At 49.7% G+C, this 17,349-nt stretch overlaps 1 protein-coding gene across 3 annotated transcripts; it reads right to left on the bottom strand.

Moving 5' to 3' along the window:
• Window positions 1–7,699: 7,699 nt before the first annotated feature.
• ING1 (inhibitor of growth family member 1) lies at window positions 7,700–14,646 on the bottom strand. Of its 3 annotated transcripts, none has more exons than XM_051610774.1 (2): window positions 13,597–14,646; window positions 7,700–9,358 (listed from the first exon to the last, which is right to left on the bottom strand). In XM_051610774.1, the coding sequence occupies exons 1-2, from the start codon at window positions 13,736–13,738 to the stop codon at window positions 8,655–8,657; spliced, it is 846 nt and encodes a 281-aa protein (XP_051466734.1). In that variant the 5' UTR covers window positions 13,739–14,646; the 3' UTR covers window positions 7,700–8,654. The 3 variants fall into 3 exon arrangements, with proteins under 3 accessions (XP_051466734.1, XP_051466739.1, XP_051466749.1); XM_051610779.1 differs by lacking the exon at window positions 13,597–14,646 and adding an exon at window positions 10,613–11,269; XM_051610789.1 differs by lacking the exon at window positions 13,597–14,646 and adding an exon at window positions 9,843–10,606.
• Between the last annotated feature and the right edge of the window lie 2,703 nt (window positions 14,647–17,349).

Here is a 17,349-nt window from a genome sequence, read left to right as displayed (position 1 = left end):
ATCCAGCACTTTTCCCTCATTCACAAATCTGGTAATTTTATAAAGAAAGGTGAACAGGCTGGTCAGGTATCATTTACCCTTGGTAAAGCCATGCTGAAGTCTCTCATTCACCTTCTTCTTCATGTGCCCAGAAACGTGCTCCAAAGGGACTTGCTCCCTGATTTTCCCAGGAAGCAAAGTGAGCCTGACTTGCCCACAGTTCCCCAGCTTGTCCTTCTGGCTTTACAAAAAAACATTCATTTGTGACAACCTTTCTCAAATCATGCTACGTATAAGCAGTCATCTGTGCACTCAGCATAATTCATGCACAGTCCTTTCATTTCTGTCCTGTAGTCATCTTCTTGGTCATGCCAGTTCACCTAAAATTGTCTTAGGAGGTGGAATGAGAAATGTTAATATTGCTGTGAAGCCAAATTCCCTTCAGACAGCTGGCTGCTGGGAATCCTAATCTTAGAGGAATCCTTTCAGCACCTACAGCAGAGAACCAACCCTGTCCCCTATAGCCCTCACAAGTTCCAGGAGTGCTGGACAAAAAGAAGAGGTTCTGTAGTTACTACTGTGCCCTTGTTCTGCAAACATGTCCAGAATTTTCCAATCCACAGGGTGCATAGATGACCACAGACTGTCCATTAGAAATAATTGATAGGAAAGGAGATACATAAGCTTTCAAAGATTCTTTCAGAAAATTAAACAGAGAATTAAACACATCCACTAATCTTCTGTATTATACCTTTCTGAACCCTCCCCAAAAACAGTGCAAAAAAGAGTGTGTGTAGAGTTCCTAGTCTAAATCCCAGGAGGACATGTCCTCAGTGGCATCCATGACGGCACAGAGACCTCAGAGACAAAAAACCTTTGTTGACCAGTGAGATGTGTGCAAGATGCTGATAAAACAGCCTCCAGCAGCTGCTTGATACGAACAGAGAAGCCTTCTCTGTATTTTCACTGCAGGGAATCTCTGCTCTCCAGCAAGACTAAGTCAAGGTCCGGCATACAATGGAGCAACCTGCACTGGCAGCATACCTGAGTCTGTGTCTCTAGCTTTTATTTCAAGCAAGAAATTGATCCAAAAGAGCCTTGTGTTAGAAAGGATGAAACAACGGACCCTCCAATAGTTAAATGAAACATTTAAAGTAAGATTTACATCAGCTTCACAAGTAAATATACTTCTCTTCTTCCTGAGCTTTGGTCCAAATTTTTTAAACTAGTTCTCCAGAAGTTCCTTTGTTTTCACCTTTTATATGCTAGTGGCATCTGACAACAGATCTTAATGCTGGAAATATTTCCTGAAATACCAGCATCTGACATTGGCTTCCACTACCTGTGGAAAATAGTAATGGTTTACTCATGGAAGTTAATACTTGTAGTTTTTTTGAGAAACTTGCTTAACTATTGTTTGACAGTGAGTTGAGATCAAATATAATTTTTCCCACTTCTGCACTGCCAGATATGGCAAAAGAACCCTTGGCCTTTGTCTTGCACAAAGAAGGTTCTTTGGCTTCCCTTGAAACCCCTGTGGAAACAGGTGATACCTCCTGGCCAGCGATGCCTTTTGTAAAATAACATCTATAGGTGATATGATACCTTGGTAACCCGCTTCTAGCAGTTCTTCAATAGTGTCTTGTATGGCCTGACACAGTTCTGGCTTTGCAAAATCTTGGAGAGTCACTTAGGAGAAGTGAGCGAGGGCCACACGTTTTGTGTTTATCTTTTCAGGAAATTTGATGCTCTGTTTCCTTATAAGGTATTTAGATAGAATCCTTTTAAATCTTTTACAGGCTTGGGAATATTACTTCTGATATCAAAGTCCAGCTGTTTACCTTGGTATCGTAGCCTTACTTCCACTCTTCACAAGAACTTCTCTCCCTTTTGTAAAGGTTACTTTGTGTTGATTCTAAGGCCTCAGAGTAAGGGAGCTCTCATGACACCTTCTATATTCCCAGAAAAAAAAAATAAAAGTAATAATATATATATGTGTGAGTGTGAATAACAAAGACTGAGAACAGTATCAGTAATTTGAACTTAAAATTATTACTTCTGTGTTCTTGAAGCTGTCTCCAATCCAAGTAGAATAGGCTCAGAGGATAAAAAAAAAACTGATACAAAATCAGGACATCCAAACAATCATATTTCTCTTCTATGTGACATGATGTCAACATGATATGACCATGATCTACATTTTTTAAGTAACTGTGACCATAGATTAGCTTGATTAAAGTTTGAGACATGTGACATTGATTTCCTTCTACTTTCAGTGTCCTCCAGGGACACCTACAAACTGAAGCATTCAGACTGAGGGGACTTTCCTGTATGAATTGCCCTTAATCTTTTAGTTGTTGAATAAAATCACTGTGTGGAACATGCATATAACAATTCATCTTTTACTGATACAGCTCTCAATAAATTGTCTGTTCCCAAAGTTATAAGACTGAAGAAGCTATTATGAGAAAGGCACATTTTATTTCAGATGAAACGATGCAAATCTCAAGGAGAGCAGAGGCTGGCAGAAGAAAAGTCCCCTGATACATATCTTTTAATTAACATAGCAAAACATTCCTTTCTGTATGCAGATAAGTCATTTGTGCACAAGTCATTTGGGCTTCTCATCCTTATCACTGTAAAACTTTTCTTTTTTTGCAAGTTTGATTTATTTTTGAAAAAAAAAAAAAAACAACAAAAACTAGGGAAGTGTATTGTATGATGAGAGAGTTTGGGATGTATAGCACTGAGGGGACAACAGTAATTTAAATTGCATTAATTATTTCACAAAATGAGAATATAAAGGTGAATTTCTCTGCCTTACCCAAGTTTTAAAATATTCACTTAAGAGATCCAAGTTTAAGTATAAATATAAATTTGTCTTATGATGCTGAGTTACCAGCATAGTCTCTTGGGGCCTAACCTGACTTGTCAGCAAGCCAAACACAAGAGATCACGCGATTTTCTTTGCATCATGATCCTTTCCCCAAAGCATGAAGCAGAAGCCAAAGTTCAGGGCCAGTTCAGCCAGTGCCTGCATGGACAACTGTTGTTCCACAAGCAGGAGGCCACCTACTGCCTGCATCTTCTGTGGCTCCCACAGAGTCTCTTCTAGCCCTCAGTCTCAGCTGACAGCTGTATAGGAAGGCTGACTTTTTAAAGGAAGCCATTGAAAATAAAAGCAACAACATAAAGTAGCTTAAAAATTAGTGTTACTGTCAATGTCCATAGAAGCACATTTAATAAGCAATCCGAATAATTGCCTTGAAACTTTTTTGGGGGATAGACTCAATGCACATGTGCTCAGTGCATCCAGCACAATTGTATAGAAACTCAAATTACCCTACTGCAAGGAATCCTGCCATTTCAGACCCTTTTTTTGCTCCCTGCTTCAGTAGTTAGTTACAATTTGGATGACAGATTTTCACCCCAACAATGAAAGGAATTTTGGCTTCTACAAAGCATCCATCCATCTGACCAGGATTTCTTCCACACTCTTGGTTACGGCAGGGTCTGAGAATTCAGGACCTTATGTTAGATGTATAGTGCACAAAGTCTTTAAAAATGGGTAGCTGAACTACCAAGATGCTTTAGAGAGGACAGCAGACCCAGCACTTCTTCTCAAGGATGTTAAGACACAAGGTTTATTTACGCTTCTCAAGTAAAAGCTAGAAATGTAAAGGCCAGCACCTGTTTTTAGAAGTTTGGTATGGATCACCTTTTGTCTTCTTCCAGGGGAGCTGTAGTAGCGGTGAGGTCCTGCAGAGGAGCCAGTGGCACATGCTGGGTGAGAGAGATGGTAACCACCATTGGCAAAGCTGTTTATAAAGTGAACTAAAGATCAGTATAATTCAGGAATCAGGCTTCACACACTGACAACCAGAAGCCTGCAACTGGGGAGAGCCACCAGCCCTGCACACTCCTGTCCTAGCTACTACCACAGCTTCCCAGCTGTGAGAGGGGACAGAGCTACCTTAGCTTTTGTCTGCCAACAATAAATGCTTGCTGGGAAAGTTAATCAAGACACCCTGAACTTAGGTGAAAACCTTAATACTATGTCTCAGCAGTTCCTATACATATTTCATTAGTTCTGGTGCTTTTCCTTACTGCGTCATTTACTTGTTACATTTGGGATTTCAGTAACACCTGGGAAAGTAAGAAGCTGCATGGACCATTACTAGCTTTATTTTTTGACATTACATTGAATGCTCACATTAATTTGAATACACAGAAGTGAAAAATTATTAGCTATGGCTAAAGTTGTTTTTTCTTATGTACAGAGCAAATAGGTGGTGAGGAGGAGGTTAAGTCTAACTAAAGCAATAGAATGCACTCCAAGGCTATCCAAATTTGTTTCAAAGCTTTTCTACTACAGATAACTTTTTTCGGGGCATTATGTTCTGTGAAGCACTTCAAAATATTTTGCCTCTCTCATTTTTATTACAATTTAAAAGATTAACTAAAAATACCCTACCAAAAAAATGAGATCTGCAGAGCAGTCCAATTCAATTGTATTTATTCTGCATGCTCCACGAAATTAGGACACAGTTAATCAGCAACTGTGCTTAATTAGTAAGAAACCTATTTAAACCTAATGATACACATGGCCAGGGTTGCTGCTGCTTAATGGAGACACTAGTTCTGCTTAATTGGGATGCTTTCAGGTGATATAAGGGTTGAAACTGATGTTTTGCTCTGCTGTTTCAGACTCATGGTGGTTCTCTCTCGGTCCTACTGGGAACACTTTGCAATCGGGGCTGACATAGCACCCAAAAGGCTCCCTCAGTGCTGCTGTTTCTCTCCTGACTCGTGCCTTCAGCACCAGCTCTCCAGCGCCAGCTGCCCTACTGCAGAACAAATCTGCCATCTGAGGACAAGGACAACTCAGGTGTAAGGTGTGCTGCCTGCTCCCTTGATTCAAGTGTTGAAACAGAGCTTTTCAGTAGTCAGAAGGACTTTACTTTCACCTCCAGGGTTTAGCAGCACAACATGGACATTCCTGTGACACCTACCACAAGTCAGCAGTGGTCAGCGCTGCCTGAATGTTTTCAGTGAGAAGTTTAAGAAGTTTGTGACTCTTGCTGCTGTGACTTCCTTCTCAACTAACACCTGCTGATCTTCATGTACTGTATGAATGCTACCGTACCCGATAGCCACTCACTAGCACATGGGAGATGAGTCAGAAGCCTTAGCTCAGTTCCTAGAAGAGCCTTCCTCTCACTCAAGCCTTTTGTTGGCATCCTCAGAGGGTCACCGAGAGATTCAGGTGTGTCCAGAGAAGGGCCACAAAGACGGTCAGAGGGCTGGAGTACCTCTCCTGTGAAGACAGCCTCAGAGAGTCAGTGCTGTTCAGTCTGGAGAAGGCTCCAGGGAGACCTTACAACGACCTTCCTGAAGGGGCTACAGAAAACCTGGGGAGGGACTTTTTACAAGGGAATGTAGTGATAGGATGAGGGGTAATGGCTTTGAACTGGAAGAAGGGAGATTTAGGCTAGACATTAGAAAGAAATTATTTACTATGAGGGTGGTGAGACATGGGCACAGGTTGCCCAGGGAAGCTGTGGATGACCCCTTTCTGGAAGTGTTCAGGGCCAGGTTAGATGCAGCTTGGAGAAATCTGGTCTAGAGGGAGTCGTCCCCAGCCCTTCCAACCCAAACCATTCTATGATTCTACTGTTCTCAAACCTGCAGCTGATCTCCCTGGATCACAGCACTGTCACCCTACTAGGCAGTACAAGGACACTTGCAAATTAGCTGATCTATCACACAGAAATAATTAAAATTGGCTCAAAGGGTGGCATTTTCTCACAACCATCAAACAAACTCATAACTAAGAAAGGAGGATTTGTAAAGCCATGTTGCAAAGACAGGACTTTAGACAAGATACCAAAGCCAGAACCAAGTTAGCACAGTGTGCAGCACTTGCCAGTGTGTCAGTGCACCATGAGATGGCATCACTTTCACCAACAAGGAGCCTAGTGCCCCTGGTCTGACTGAAGTAACTGCAGCCATCGACTGAAACTAGACCCGTTGAATGTTACCGGCCGGTCCAGTCAGCTCCTGGGGTCAAGCAGCAGAACAATGTTGCAGCCCTCTGTAACTGGGTGAGTTGGAAAGATAACACAAGTCTTGGAAAAAGACAGCAAGGGATTAACTCCAAGCTGCTTTGCAAATCAGCAGCTGTATTTTGCAAAAAGACTGAAACATGGGAGGCCACAGCAAGGCTTCAGCAGCAGGAAATACATTGATTAAAGGGCAATATAAATATTGCTCTACCAGCCTATCTTTCTTACCATGCTTCTTTGCACCTTCGTTGTCTTCTTCTGGCTATTCACAATCCGAAGAGCCAGTGCAGACATTTCATGCAACAGGCTTGATTTGAAACGGTATCTGCACTAGCTCCTACACAAAGTTTCACTGGGGTTTCACGAGTACAGTCTTTCGAAGTTACCCATGTTCTCAGAGTAGGATGGTGGGAGGACAGCAGAATGGCAGAAAAAACCAGAAACACTGGTCTTAGCCACAACAACAAGTGGAGGGAAGGAGAAGGAAAGATTGGGAAGTGCACAAGGAGAATGGAAAATGAGAAGGCTGAGTAGAGAAAAAGAGAAGGGCATGAGAGAAGAGCAAGGACACACCAACTCTAAACCACCTCAGGAGCAGGAGATATGGTTCAGAGTGGTCGCTTGCCCCAAGGAAAGGTGGCTTGGTATAACGTGACAGTCTGTTCCAGGCACGTGTGGTGGCTGAAACGTGGATGCACACACACTTGGTGTGCCTATGCAGGAACAAAACAGGACTCCTACTTGTCACTGTGAGCATGTCTGGCTGGCTGGGAATATCCAAGCAAGGTGATGCTGTGCATCTCGTGGCTTCTCAGTACATCTTTAGAAAACATTTGGCTCCTTCAAAGGTCTTGTGTTCGCCTGGATCCAAAACCTTGTCTCCCCTACTTCCAAAAGGCCTGATGGAATACACTGAGGAAAAGCTGCACCACCTCAGTGGTATGGTTTTGCTGTCCAGGAAGCAAAACTTCACAATAGTAAGTTTTAAGAGAATGCTGTGTTTCAAAAAACCCCAACCTCAGCCTCCCATATTCTTTCAAGACTCATGTTTGACCCACCAGAGTTCACAACCTTCACTTCCACAGCCTTCCTACTGCTGGTCCCATCCTTTCTCACACGCAGTAAAGGCTCCCAGGGGGATGAGGATATTAAATCTGCTCAGCCAGAACATCGGCCCCACCAGATACGCAGCTGAAGGAAACAGTCTGATGAAGCTTCACTAAAGCTAAGTGACAGAAGATCTGCATACCTTGGTCACAGCCAGCATGTTTTTGTATGAGGTGACCATTAAGAATAAAACCGACCCCAGAATGCAACAGTACACAAAAGATCATTCTGCTGATAACAAGCACGGAAAGGTATCTGTAGTGTAAAAGAATGAGAACAACTGAACAAGACCAGCTATCGATTTTTAGATAAATGGCCTGGTGTGGGAGGGACAGCAAGCACAGAAAGAGTTGAGTTGAATGGAAAGTTAAATGCTATTTTGGCTCTCCTGTGATCTTGCTGGCCATAAATTCTGTGAAGATTCACTGTCAGAACTGTAATTTGGTTACCACTACAACAGTTTCAGGCATGCTAGCAGCAGCTTGCTGGAGCTGCTGAGGTTAAAGACAATTTTTTAAATAAGCTATAGGAATGGTCATTAAACATGATTGCTAAAGAAGCAAACTGTCAAAGTTCTTTCATTTATTTCTTAATATCACAGCTGTACAGTTTTCATACATACAGCAGGAAATGCACATTGGTTACACAATGGCATTTGGCTGCATTTCCAAGTATAATACAGTAAGTGCAACTCCACTTTAAAATGTACATTTATACAACTTAAAGAAATTAAAGATTGCTACACTACTATCTGTGACAGTATAAAGCTTCATTTATGTTAAGTCTCATTACTAAACCACTTCCTGGTTAAATATAAAACATATTCAATCATTTTAAAATGGCCCTTGTGGTACTTGGCCAGCATATAAAATATTTGTTGTGTAAAATTTAACCATTAACTTTTTCTTTTTAAAAAATAATCCTCTAAGCCTATTTAAACATTTGCTATTGAACTGTTATACTGACACTTTGTAGCAGGAACCAAATTTTTACCCTTCTTTTGTTTGCTCTTGCACTGCTTATGATGGAAAGAAATTACATTTGTAATGTATTGCAGCTTTATTCAGATACAACCAAATGGCTAAACTATTTAACAATTTTGTTCAAAAGGTAAATAACATTCTTCAAGAAAGAAAACGAAATTACATTTCAGAGATATTTATCATCAAAATTTTAATGGGTAGAGTGCTACCAGCACTGAAAAAAAAAAAGTGAAAAAAAAAAAAAGTATTAATTTATCTTTTAAGACGCACCTGAATATTCAGTTTAAACTCTTATAACTTTAATTTTGGAATACATTGGTCCACAGACCACAGTCTTGTTACAGTTTACCAAATGAAAAACAAAATTGCTTATTGCCGTCCCTATAACAGGAATGGTTCAGTTTTAAACCTCCTTTAAAAATATACATTTTACAATCCTTTCACCTCAACAAAGGTGACACTGACAATAAATACACTGGTTTGGTGGTTTTGTTTTTCTTCACTAGGAAAAGTCTGCAAACTACCTGTTGTAGGCCCTTTCTTTTTTAGACTTCTCCAATGCCTTGTCCATAGTTTTCTCATTTTCTCCTCTACATTTGGGGCAGTACCATTTGCCCTTCGGTTTGTGATTGAGTCCCACGCAGGAAAAGTGAAACCACTCAATGGGGCACTCATCGTTATCGCATCCTATCATTTCTCCATAGGAGACCTGGTTGCACAAGCAGTATGTTGGCTCATTAGGGTCAATAGGAAGGTCTGGTGGAGAAGCTTCCCTCTCTGCTTTAGCCTTGGATCGTTTCTTCTTCTTGGACGTTTTTGCTTTCTTCTCCTTTGGAGTTCCTGAGGTGATGTCATCGTGATCATGGTTATTTGAAGCATTTTCTCGATTCTCGTTGTTCCGTTGCCGCCTCGACCTCTTATTGTTGGGCTTTTCAGCCTGTGCGATTGTCTCATTCTTTGACTTATCTTGGCTGGCTTTCCCACTGTTTCCAGTGGTATCGTTAGTCTCTTGGCAAGTCTCAAACAGTTCCATGTGGCTGTCCACTTGCCTGGTTCTGTTCTCAACAAGCTCCACCATCTGACTGACGATTTGGATCTTCTCATCGCCCAGTTCCTGACTCCGAATCAAAGCTCTCTGTATGCAGTGCAACATTCTTCTCTTCTGCACAGCATCTGTCTCTCGTTTAAATTTTTCATAGTAATCATCCAAGTCCTTCAGAATCTCTGCAAGGTAGGAATAAAAACTGTAAATATTTTCAACAAGGGGAATGGCAAAACAAAGCGTACCCATGTTTTTCCTTCCACCCAGCAACGCCTTTCTGTGATGCACAAAGCTGGGCAGAGTCCCTGGAGCTGGTATGTGACAAGGGGCTCATGGCTCCAGCAGAATACTTTTGTTACAGTTCAGTCCCACAGGAACAGAAAGCAAATGCTGACTTAGAAAAAAAAAAAGGACTAAATATCATTTCACATCTGTTAACAATTCTCACCTTTCAATGTATCAGTAATTCAAAAGAACTAACTAAACAAATACCATTTAAAGTTCCAAAATTAATTGTAAAATCCGAAGGCCAATTTAATAGATTGTTTGCACGGACATTTTCTGTATATCAACATGAATATTTTTAGTGAATGACTGAGAGTGGGAGAGAAAGAAAGCAAAAACCAGTGCAGAAATCAGATGCTGAGTTACTTAATAATCACTCACCTATTTGACAGCTGATGTAGAAGAACTCCAAATACATGGGACTGGGTCCCCAGCTATGGCAAGTTTCACCTGATACTGCTGAGTTATTTTAGCTGAGAATGTGAGGCCACTTAAATCTCTAGTACTACAGAATTAGGATTACAATATCCAAGACGTCTAGATTATTTCCTCCCTACAGTTTATGTAAAAAACCTGTTGCTTACTTTTTAAAACAGAGAAATCTAATCTTCATTAAATATTTACTGGAGAGAAGGAGATTAAAAAGTTAGAACATTAAAGACAATATGTAACAATTGGAGCAGCTAGACCTTCCAATTTAAAATGCTAACACTCTCGAACTGCAGAATTGTTCCAACAGTATATACAAAAGAACACTACACAAGTGTGTTTAAAGTTTCAAGACTAGTTCTAGAGACCTATTTTGAGCAGATGCTTTTGACTTTCCCTTTGATACTCAAATCAACTCAAATGTACAGAACACTCAGCACTAAGTCCTCAAAAACATGCAGAATGTTTTTCTTCTATCTCCTTTCTTCTCTGATTTTTCCCTGTCTCACAGGTTAGAACAGACTGTTTTAGAGAAACAAAATATACTGAGATATAAAATCTCACTTCAGTTCACCTAATGGAAACCAGGATCTCGTATACATGCAAATAGTATTAGCAAAACTGTGTCTGAATTTCACAAGCATGAACCTACTTTTTTTTTTTTTTTTTCTTAAAGGAAGAGAACGTGGTAACGACAATTTACATACACAACTAATAATTACCCAGTGATTTAGGTTTTGCCTTGGCTTTGAACGCACGCATTCCAAATTTCTTCTGAAGACACAGACATTTTCTGCAAGTTTTACTTCAGCTTTCAGAGCTGCAGCCCATGTTTCTCACATCAGGATAAGCATGACCTGCCAGCAGCTCCTGCAGTATCACCTATCTGACCAAAATTGGTATTTCAATGTTATTAACTATCTCAAGCAAATGCCTTTTCTTTTTTTTTCCTACTATCTAAAAAACCCACAACAACCCCCACACAAAAAATCCTCACCAAAACCCCTGCCCCAAAACCCACAACTGTACAGAAGATCAGGGATTCAGAAAGACTAAAAATCCGGCGTTCCTTGTGTTCGGTGGCTGACATGCAGAAGTTTTATGCTCTAACTTCTGGCACTTGACAGACGCCACCAGTTCTCCGGCTGGTTTGCAGGCATCTTGCGTGAAGAACACTCTCTCGATGCCACCAAAGCGGCAGGGACCTGACGCCCGAAAACTTCGGCGCGAGCACCGCGCGCACACACACGCACACACACGGACCCTACAGCACCGCACCGCCTCCTGAGGCCGCTCGTCTGTCACGCAGGAGGGGCAGCTGGCTGCGGGGATCTCGGCTTCTGCCCGGCCCCGCTGAGCGCCTCCACGTGCAGCGCGTGAGACGCGGTGCGGGGCGATGCGCGGCTCCACACGCACGCCGGCCGACGGGCGGGGCTGCCCCGCGCCGGTGCGGGCACCGGGCTGCTCCGGCGGGGGCGGGGGGGGGCGGCCAGCGCTGAGCGCCGGGCGCTGCTGCCGCGGCTGCCCCGCCGCGCTGCGACGCCAGGGCCGGGCAGCGGCGTTTGCGGTGACCCGCGTTACGCAACCGCAGCCCCGGCACCGCCAGCGCCGCGCGCGCGGCCGCGGGAAACCAAAAGCAGCAACAACCACCAGAAAGGGCGCCGCGTGCTGCGAGAGCTTTATTCTCCGGAGACCCCGCAGCCCGCCCGGGGGCCGGGACACCGCGCGACGGCTGCGCCCCCGCACCCCGCGCGGGCAAGGCCCCTCTGCGGCCCCGCAGCGCGCGTGCCGGGGGAGGAGGGGCGCGAGGCGCCGTAACGGCCCTGACGGCAGGTTCCTGGCGCCCCCCCCGCCCCCTGCGCCCAACCGGGCGGCGGCCTCCTCCTCCCGCCGGGCCCCAGGGGCCGCCCCCTCCCCGCAACCGGCGCGGAGGCCGCGCCCCGGAAGTGACGGCGCCGCTATTGTTCTCCGGCAGGAAACCGGCGTCGGGCTCCCCCGGTGCGCGGCGTAACGGGGGGAGGCGGCGGAAGCGGGGAGCGGCCAGGGGGCGGCCCGCCCGCCCTCCGGGAGCCGGCAGGGGGCGCAGCCCGCCCCGCTGTCCCCACTCGGCACCGGAAAGCCCCGGGGGCGCCCCACGTCATTACCACGGGCAGCCGTGAGGAGGCGCCCCCCGCCAGCGGCGCCGGGCGGAGCGAGCCGGCCCCGCCCCCCGCCAGCGGCCCCGCCCCGCGCACGCGCCGGACGCCCAGGGTGGCCCCGCCCCGCCACCGCCGCCTCAGCCAATCAGAGCCCGCGGGCCGGGGCAGGCCGAGGTATTCAAATCAACCCCACGGAAAAGTTGCTTCTCTAGACGTCACGAAGGGGGCGGGGCGCAAGGCGGAACTGCCCGGCCCCAGGACCAATCGGAGGCAGGAGGCGGGGCCGTGGCCGGCCCCCGGGGAGGCTCCCCTCCTATCAGCTCCGCCGGGGGCGGGGCGAGCCGCGATATGCTAACGAGGGGCGTTGATAAAAGCCGCAACGACGCCGATTCCCCAGCACAGCGCGGAGGCGCCCGGTGCCCGCGGTGTCGGTGCCGGCCTGCCTGCCGGCCTCCCCGCCCGCCCTCCCCTCCCCGCGGCCCCCACGGCCGCCCGGGGAAGTTTTCCCTGGTCCCTTCTCCCAGGAGCCGGCGGGCTCCCTGGCGGGCTGCCCGGCGAGGGGCTAGGGGAACGACCCAGGGCTCTCTCTGCGCACCGCCCCCTTAAGGCCACATGCACGGGGGGAGCGGGGCTGCGCGCACGCCGAAGGCGAGGGGGTCCTCCGCGCACGGCCCCCCGGCTGTCACCGCTGCCGGCGGCACTGAATAAAGCCCTCCCCTCCCCCCTCCCCTCCCCGAACGGACACCAGCAAGCAAGTGACAAAGCTGCCCCGAGCCCCGCACAAACTGGCCTGCCCGTCCCTCCGCCCGGGAGGTACGGGGACAGCGTGCCCCGGAGCGCCGGCAGCACGGGGAGGGGAGGGGAGGAGGAGGAGGGAGGGGGCACTTCAGCACATCCGTAAACCCGACCGTATCGCACACCCTCCCCCCCGCACACCCCACACGCCAGTCCCGTCTCCCCCGCCCCACGGAGCGGGGCTGTTTTACGGGGCGAAAACGGAACCCGGCGAAGAGGGAGCGAAGAAAGCACACCCTGCCCCCCACTCTCGCCGAACCCCCCTCTCCTCCCTCCTTCCTTCCCTCCCTCCCTCACTAGCTGCCTCTCTCCCCTACTACAGCCATAATGAATACTGTACATTCCTAAATGTTGTGCTGTAATCTCTCCCTCTCTGTCCATCCAGCACTTTCTTCCGTACCCCCAAACCCTTCCACCTCAGCCCCACGGCCGAAGACGGCCCCCCTTTGTGCACCGCACACCCCACTTCCCTGCCCCCGCCTTCTTGGCCAGCAATTTACACAGAAAAACAGAGTCCTTGCTTAATAAGAGAAGCTGGAGACCTTTTGTTCCGCCCCATGACAAGAGCTAACGCTGCAGATCAGCCCCTCTCTCTCCTCCCGGCTTTCTCCCTCCTCTCACCTCCCAAAAATAAAACTACCATCCCTGTGGGGTGCAGAGGGGCAAACGGAGCCGAGGCTCAGCTCTGAAGAAAAGAAAGGGAAAGACACCCTCCCCCCCGAGCCCCATACCATACACACAGCCGCACACACACGTATATAGAAAGCACTTACCTTGATATTTGGCGTCAATTTCCCTCATCAAGGAGACATTTCGCTGCAGATCGAAGGGCATAGACTCGATGGAGTCCAGATAATCCTCCACATAGTTCACTAGATGAAGCTGGTCTCCGTTTGCAGGACTCAACATTTTCATCCGGCAGAGAAAAAAAAAAAAAAAAATATCCTTCCCCACACCTCTCTCTCCCTGCCTGTGTGAAGAGCAAGTGCTGCTCCCTCCAAAGACGGTAACCCCGATGAACGGCTCACTCCCTGCCCACCTCTCTCTGTAGCACCCCCAAAAAACCGGGAGAAGCTACATCTGACTCCTCTTGTGTGAAACAGAGGGAGAGAGAGAGAGACACACACACACACACACCCTCCGCTAGTCCCCTACAGCCAGCAGCAGCTGATTGAATGGCTGTCGTTGTGGGTAATTCACGAAGGAGGTGGTAGGAACAATCAGAGGGATTTGTGTGTGTGTGTGTGTGAAGGGGAGGCGGGGGGGGGGGGGGGGGGAAAGGAGGAGGAGAAAGGAGGGGGGCTTAAACCAGCTCCTCCGAAACAATCTGGAAACAAAATGTGCTCCGCAAAGTGTCTGTCAGAAGCAGCGGCAGCCCCTCTGCATGCGCCAGCGCCGCTCTGCTCCGCTTCTCCTCCGCTCCCCCCTGCCTTCCCCGCTCTCTCCTCACCGCCGCCGCCGCTCCCCGGTGGTATCAGCGCAGCCTTCCTCGCTCCTATACGCCGCACTTGATCCAACGTGGAAAACCCAAATACCAGTTTCAAACACTTGGGAAACATTCAGCCCCGCCACGGAGGGCGCATGCGCACCCCTCCCCGCGCTGTGTACACACACACACACACGGGCACACTCACCGCGCACACACACTCCCTCGCTCCCCCTCCCCCTCCCGGAACCGCGGCGGGGCGAGCGCTCCTCTGCATATTCATCGTCCCTCCTCCCCTTACTCACGTTCGGGGAGGGGAAGGCAGCGGGGGCGCGGGGTGAGCGAGGGGGGTGGGCGGCTGGCTGCGGCCAGAGAAGTTGTGAGGAGAGCGGCCCGCGGGGAGGGTGCGGGGGCCGGCGGCTGCCCGGCCTGGCGGGCGGGGGGGGGAAGTTGGGTGCTTTTGCGGCAGGGCACGGACTTTGGAGGAGTCTCTCCCCTTCTGCGAGCTGCTGGCGGAGGCCGCGCTCACCCCAGCGAGGAGCAGCTCCCCGGGCTTCCCCTGAAGGAGACAGGGAGACGGTGGAGGGGGGGGGGGGCCCTGCAACGGCCCGGCGGTGCCGGCGCCGCCGCCGCCCCGCTCCGGGGGGCAGGGCTGCCGTGCCCGGCGCGGCGCCGGACGCTGAGGAGAAACGCTACCTCCCGCCTGCCGCCTCAGCAGGCAGCCGCATCGATCATCCCCTCCCGCGGCGGGCGACACCCGCTCCAGCCACTCACCGCTCCCCTCGCGGCCCGCCCCGCGGCCCGCGCGGCCAATCGCCACCGGGAGGGCGGGCGTTGCGGTGACAACGCTGCCCGGGATACCGGCCGCGGCGGAGGGGGCGGTAACGCGCGGGCTGGAGGGGGGGGAGCGGGGAGGGCGGGCAGGCGCATGCGCACTCCCGAGCAGCGCGGAGAGAAAATGGAGCCGCCTGTTAAGGGGCCGGAGAGGACTACATTTCCCGGCGGCCCCCGGGCGGGCTCGCGCTCTCACCCCTTGCCCCGCGCGGGGGCGGGTTCGCGGGGGCGGGTTCGCGGGGAGCCCCCCCCCCCCCCCGGGGGGTGTTTGGGGCCGCGTTGCGGGGGTGTTGCCGCGTACCCCGGCTGCGGGCTGCCCCCGCAGCGCCCGCCGCTCCGCTTCTCCCTGCCAGGGTGGTCCGTCAGGACGGACCCCGCCGCCGGCCCCCGTTCCTGCGGCTGGCGCTCGCCGGGGGCAGCCCGCCTTTGCTTCCCGGAGCCGCCGCTCTCACGCGTAAGCTGCCCGCGGCAACAAGCCCCCCGCCTGCCCCGGGCTGCCCCCGGCCCCCGCGGCTGCCCCACCCACCCTTGCCCCCTTCCCGCGGCGGGGCGGGGGGCGGTGGCACGGCCGGGAAGGCCTCCCCTCCCCTCCCGCCCCGCTCCTCCCTCGGCGGGCGGGGCTGCGGCGCCGCCGCGCTGCCCTCGGGGGGCGGGACGGGGCTGCGGGCAGCGCTGCGGGGCGGCCCGGCGGGCAGGGGCTGTGTCAGGGGCGGCGAGGGCTTTGTCTCGTCGCTCGTCGGGGCGAGACGTTGGCCTGAGCCGGACGTTTCCTCTCGGGAAGGCTCTGGATGCCGGTCCCGGCGGGAGCGGCGGTGTCGGGTAGAGAGGAGCGGGGAAGACGGGGCTGGAAGACCTGCCCCGCCTGCGGAGAAGCGAAACAAGGCGCGCTTTCTGGCAATCCCCTGGGTTCGGGGAGACTGAGTCATCGCTTCCGAGTGCTCACTCTCGCCGGTGCAGTCGTTGTGGTTGAGGCACTGGAGTTGTGCTTCTCGGGACACTCTTGACGAAGGACCTCAGCATCTTAAACCCCATTTAAGTATTTCTGCTGCTGTCACCAGCTCGGTGCCTGAACGCCCGGAGCAGGGTTTTCAGGGGACCGCAAGCAGCTCTTTACCGATCCCTGCAGCGGGAGTTCGGCATGGAAATTCTTCGGAGGAGGAGAGCCGATCTTCCATTGCACAGACTAAGCCCATTTTGATCTGACCCTGCTTCCCTCCTCCCCGCGCAAATTTCAGGGGGCAGTTGCTCGTTTTCTGAAGGTACCTTTGATTCTTCCCCTTATTTTCTGTTCCCGTGGGTTGCTGTACTTGCTGATGTAAAACCTCAAAAACCCGAGATCTTCAGTATGTAAATGATGATTAGGACCATAGCTTCTAGGCAGTGCTCCAAGGCAGTGTTTCTGGACCTGTGTGCTCTGGTTGACGGTGGCATTGAGGAGGAGTTTTGTAATGGTGGCAGTAGCCTGGGAACACCTATTTTAAATCACTGGCACCACCTTGGTAGATACAGCCTGTTTCACCACTGCCTTGAAGAAGCTGAGCCAGTGTCAGCAATTAAAGGTCGTTAGCAGTCCCCTGGCTAGTCTAAGAACCTAAGCCAATAATTATAACTTAGTCGAGGCAAGACATCTTAAAAGAATTCAAATTAGTTCCAAGAAAAGTAATTCTTGCAAAAAAGTTCACCACCATTCTAGACACAGTAGTAATTACACATACAAATAAGAAATAGTAAAAGGACCTGCTAATTTACTAAACAAGATTTTCTGTCCCTTCTCCTTATGAACAACAAAAAGAAATGGGTAAGTACAACTTTCAAGTGCACTTGTGGCCTGCTAGGCTTCCTTAATTTGCTCAAAAATATTGATTAGGCTTGTATGCACTGAGGACAGACCGCCTGGTATCACCTGCCTCTTTAAAATGCCATCTTCCTATGTTAGCCTTTCATATGTTGCCAGAAAAGTGACAGAAAAAACCTCCAATCGTTGGACTTTGCACAAATCCTACAAAAAGGATGGGACTGAGCTCACCTGAGAATTTATTTGGTACACACTTGGAAGGTCCCCTTTCACAGTTCCCAAAAATGATTCTCGGTGTACTGCTGTAGTCAAATCTACCTGATGCAGAAATACCTATTCTCTGCACCATCCCTTTTAGGTTCAGCAGTGTGTTAGCCATCTTTTTAGGAAGCTGGGGCAGGGCATGTGTGGACATCAGGTAGAAATATACATCTCTAGGTTGAAAAGTTCTGGGACATGTGGAGCTGACAC

Source organism: Apus apus, chromosome 1 (assembly GCF_020740795.1).
Source record: "Apus apus isolate bApuApu2 chromosome 1, bApuApu2.pri.cur, whole genome shotgun sequence".
Taxonomy (NCBI): Eukaryota; Metazoa; Chordata; class Aves; order Apodiformes; family Apodidae; genus Apus; species Apus apus.
The sequence above is the reverse complement of the archived record's forward strand: the minus strand, read 5'-3'. Positions and strand labels throughout refer to the sequence as shown.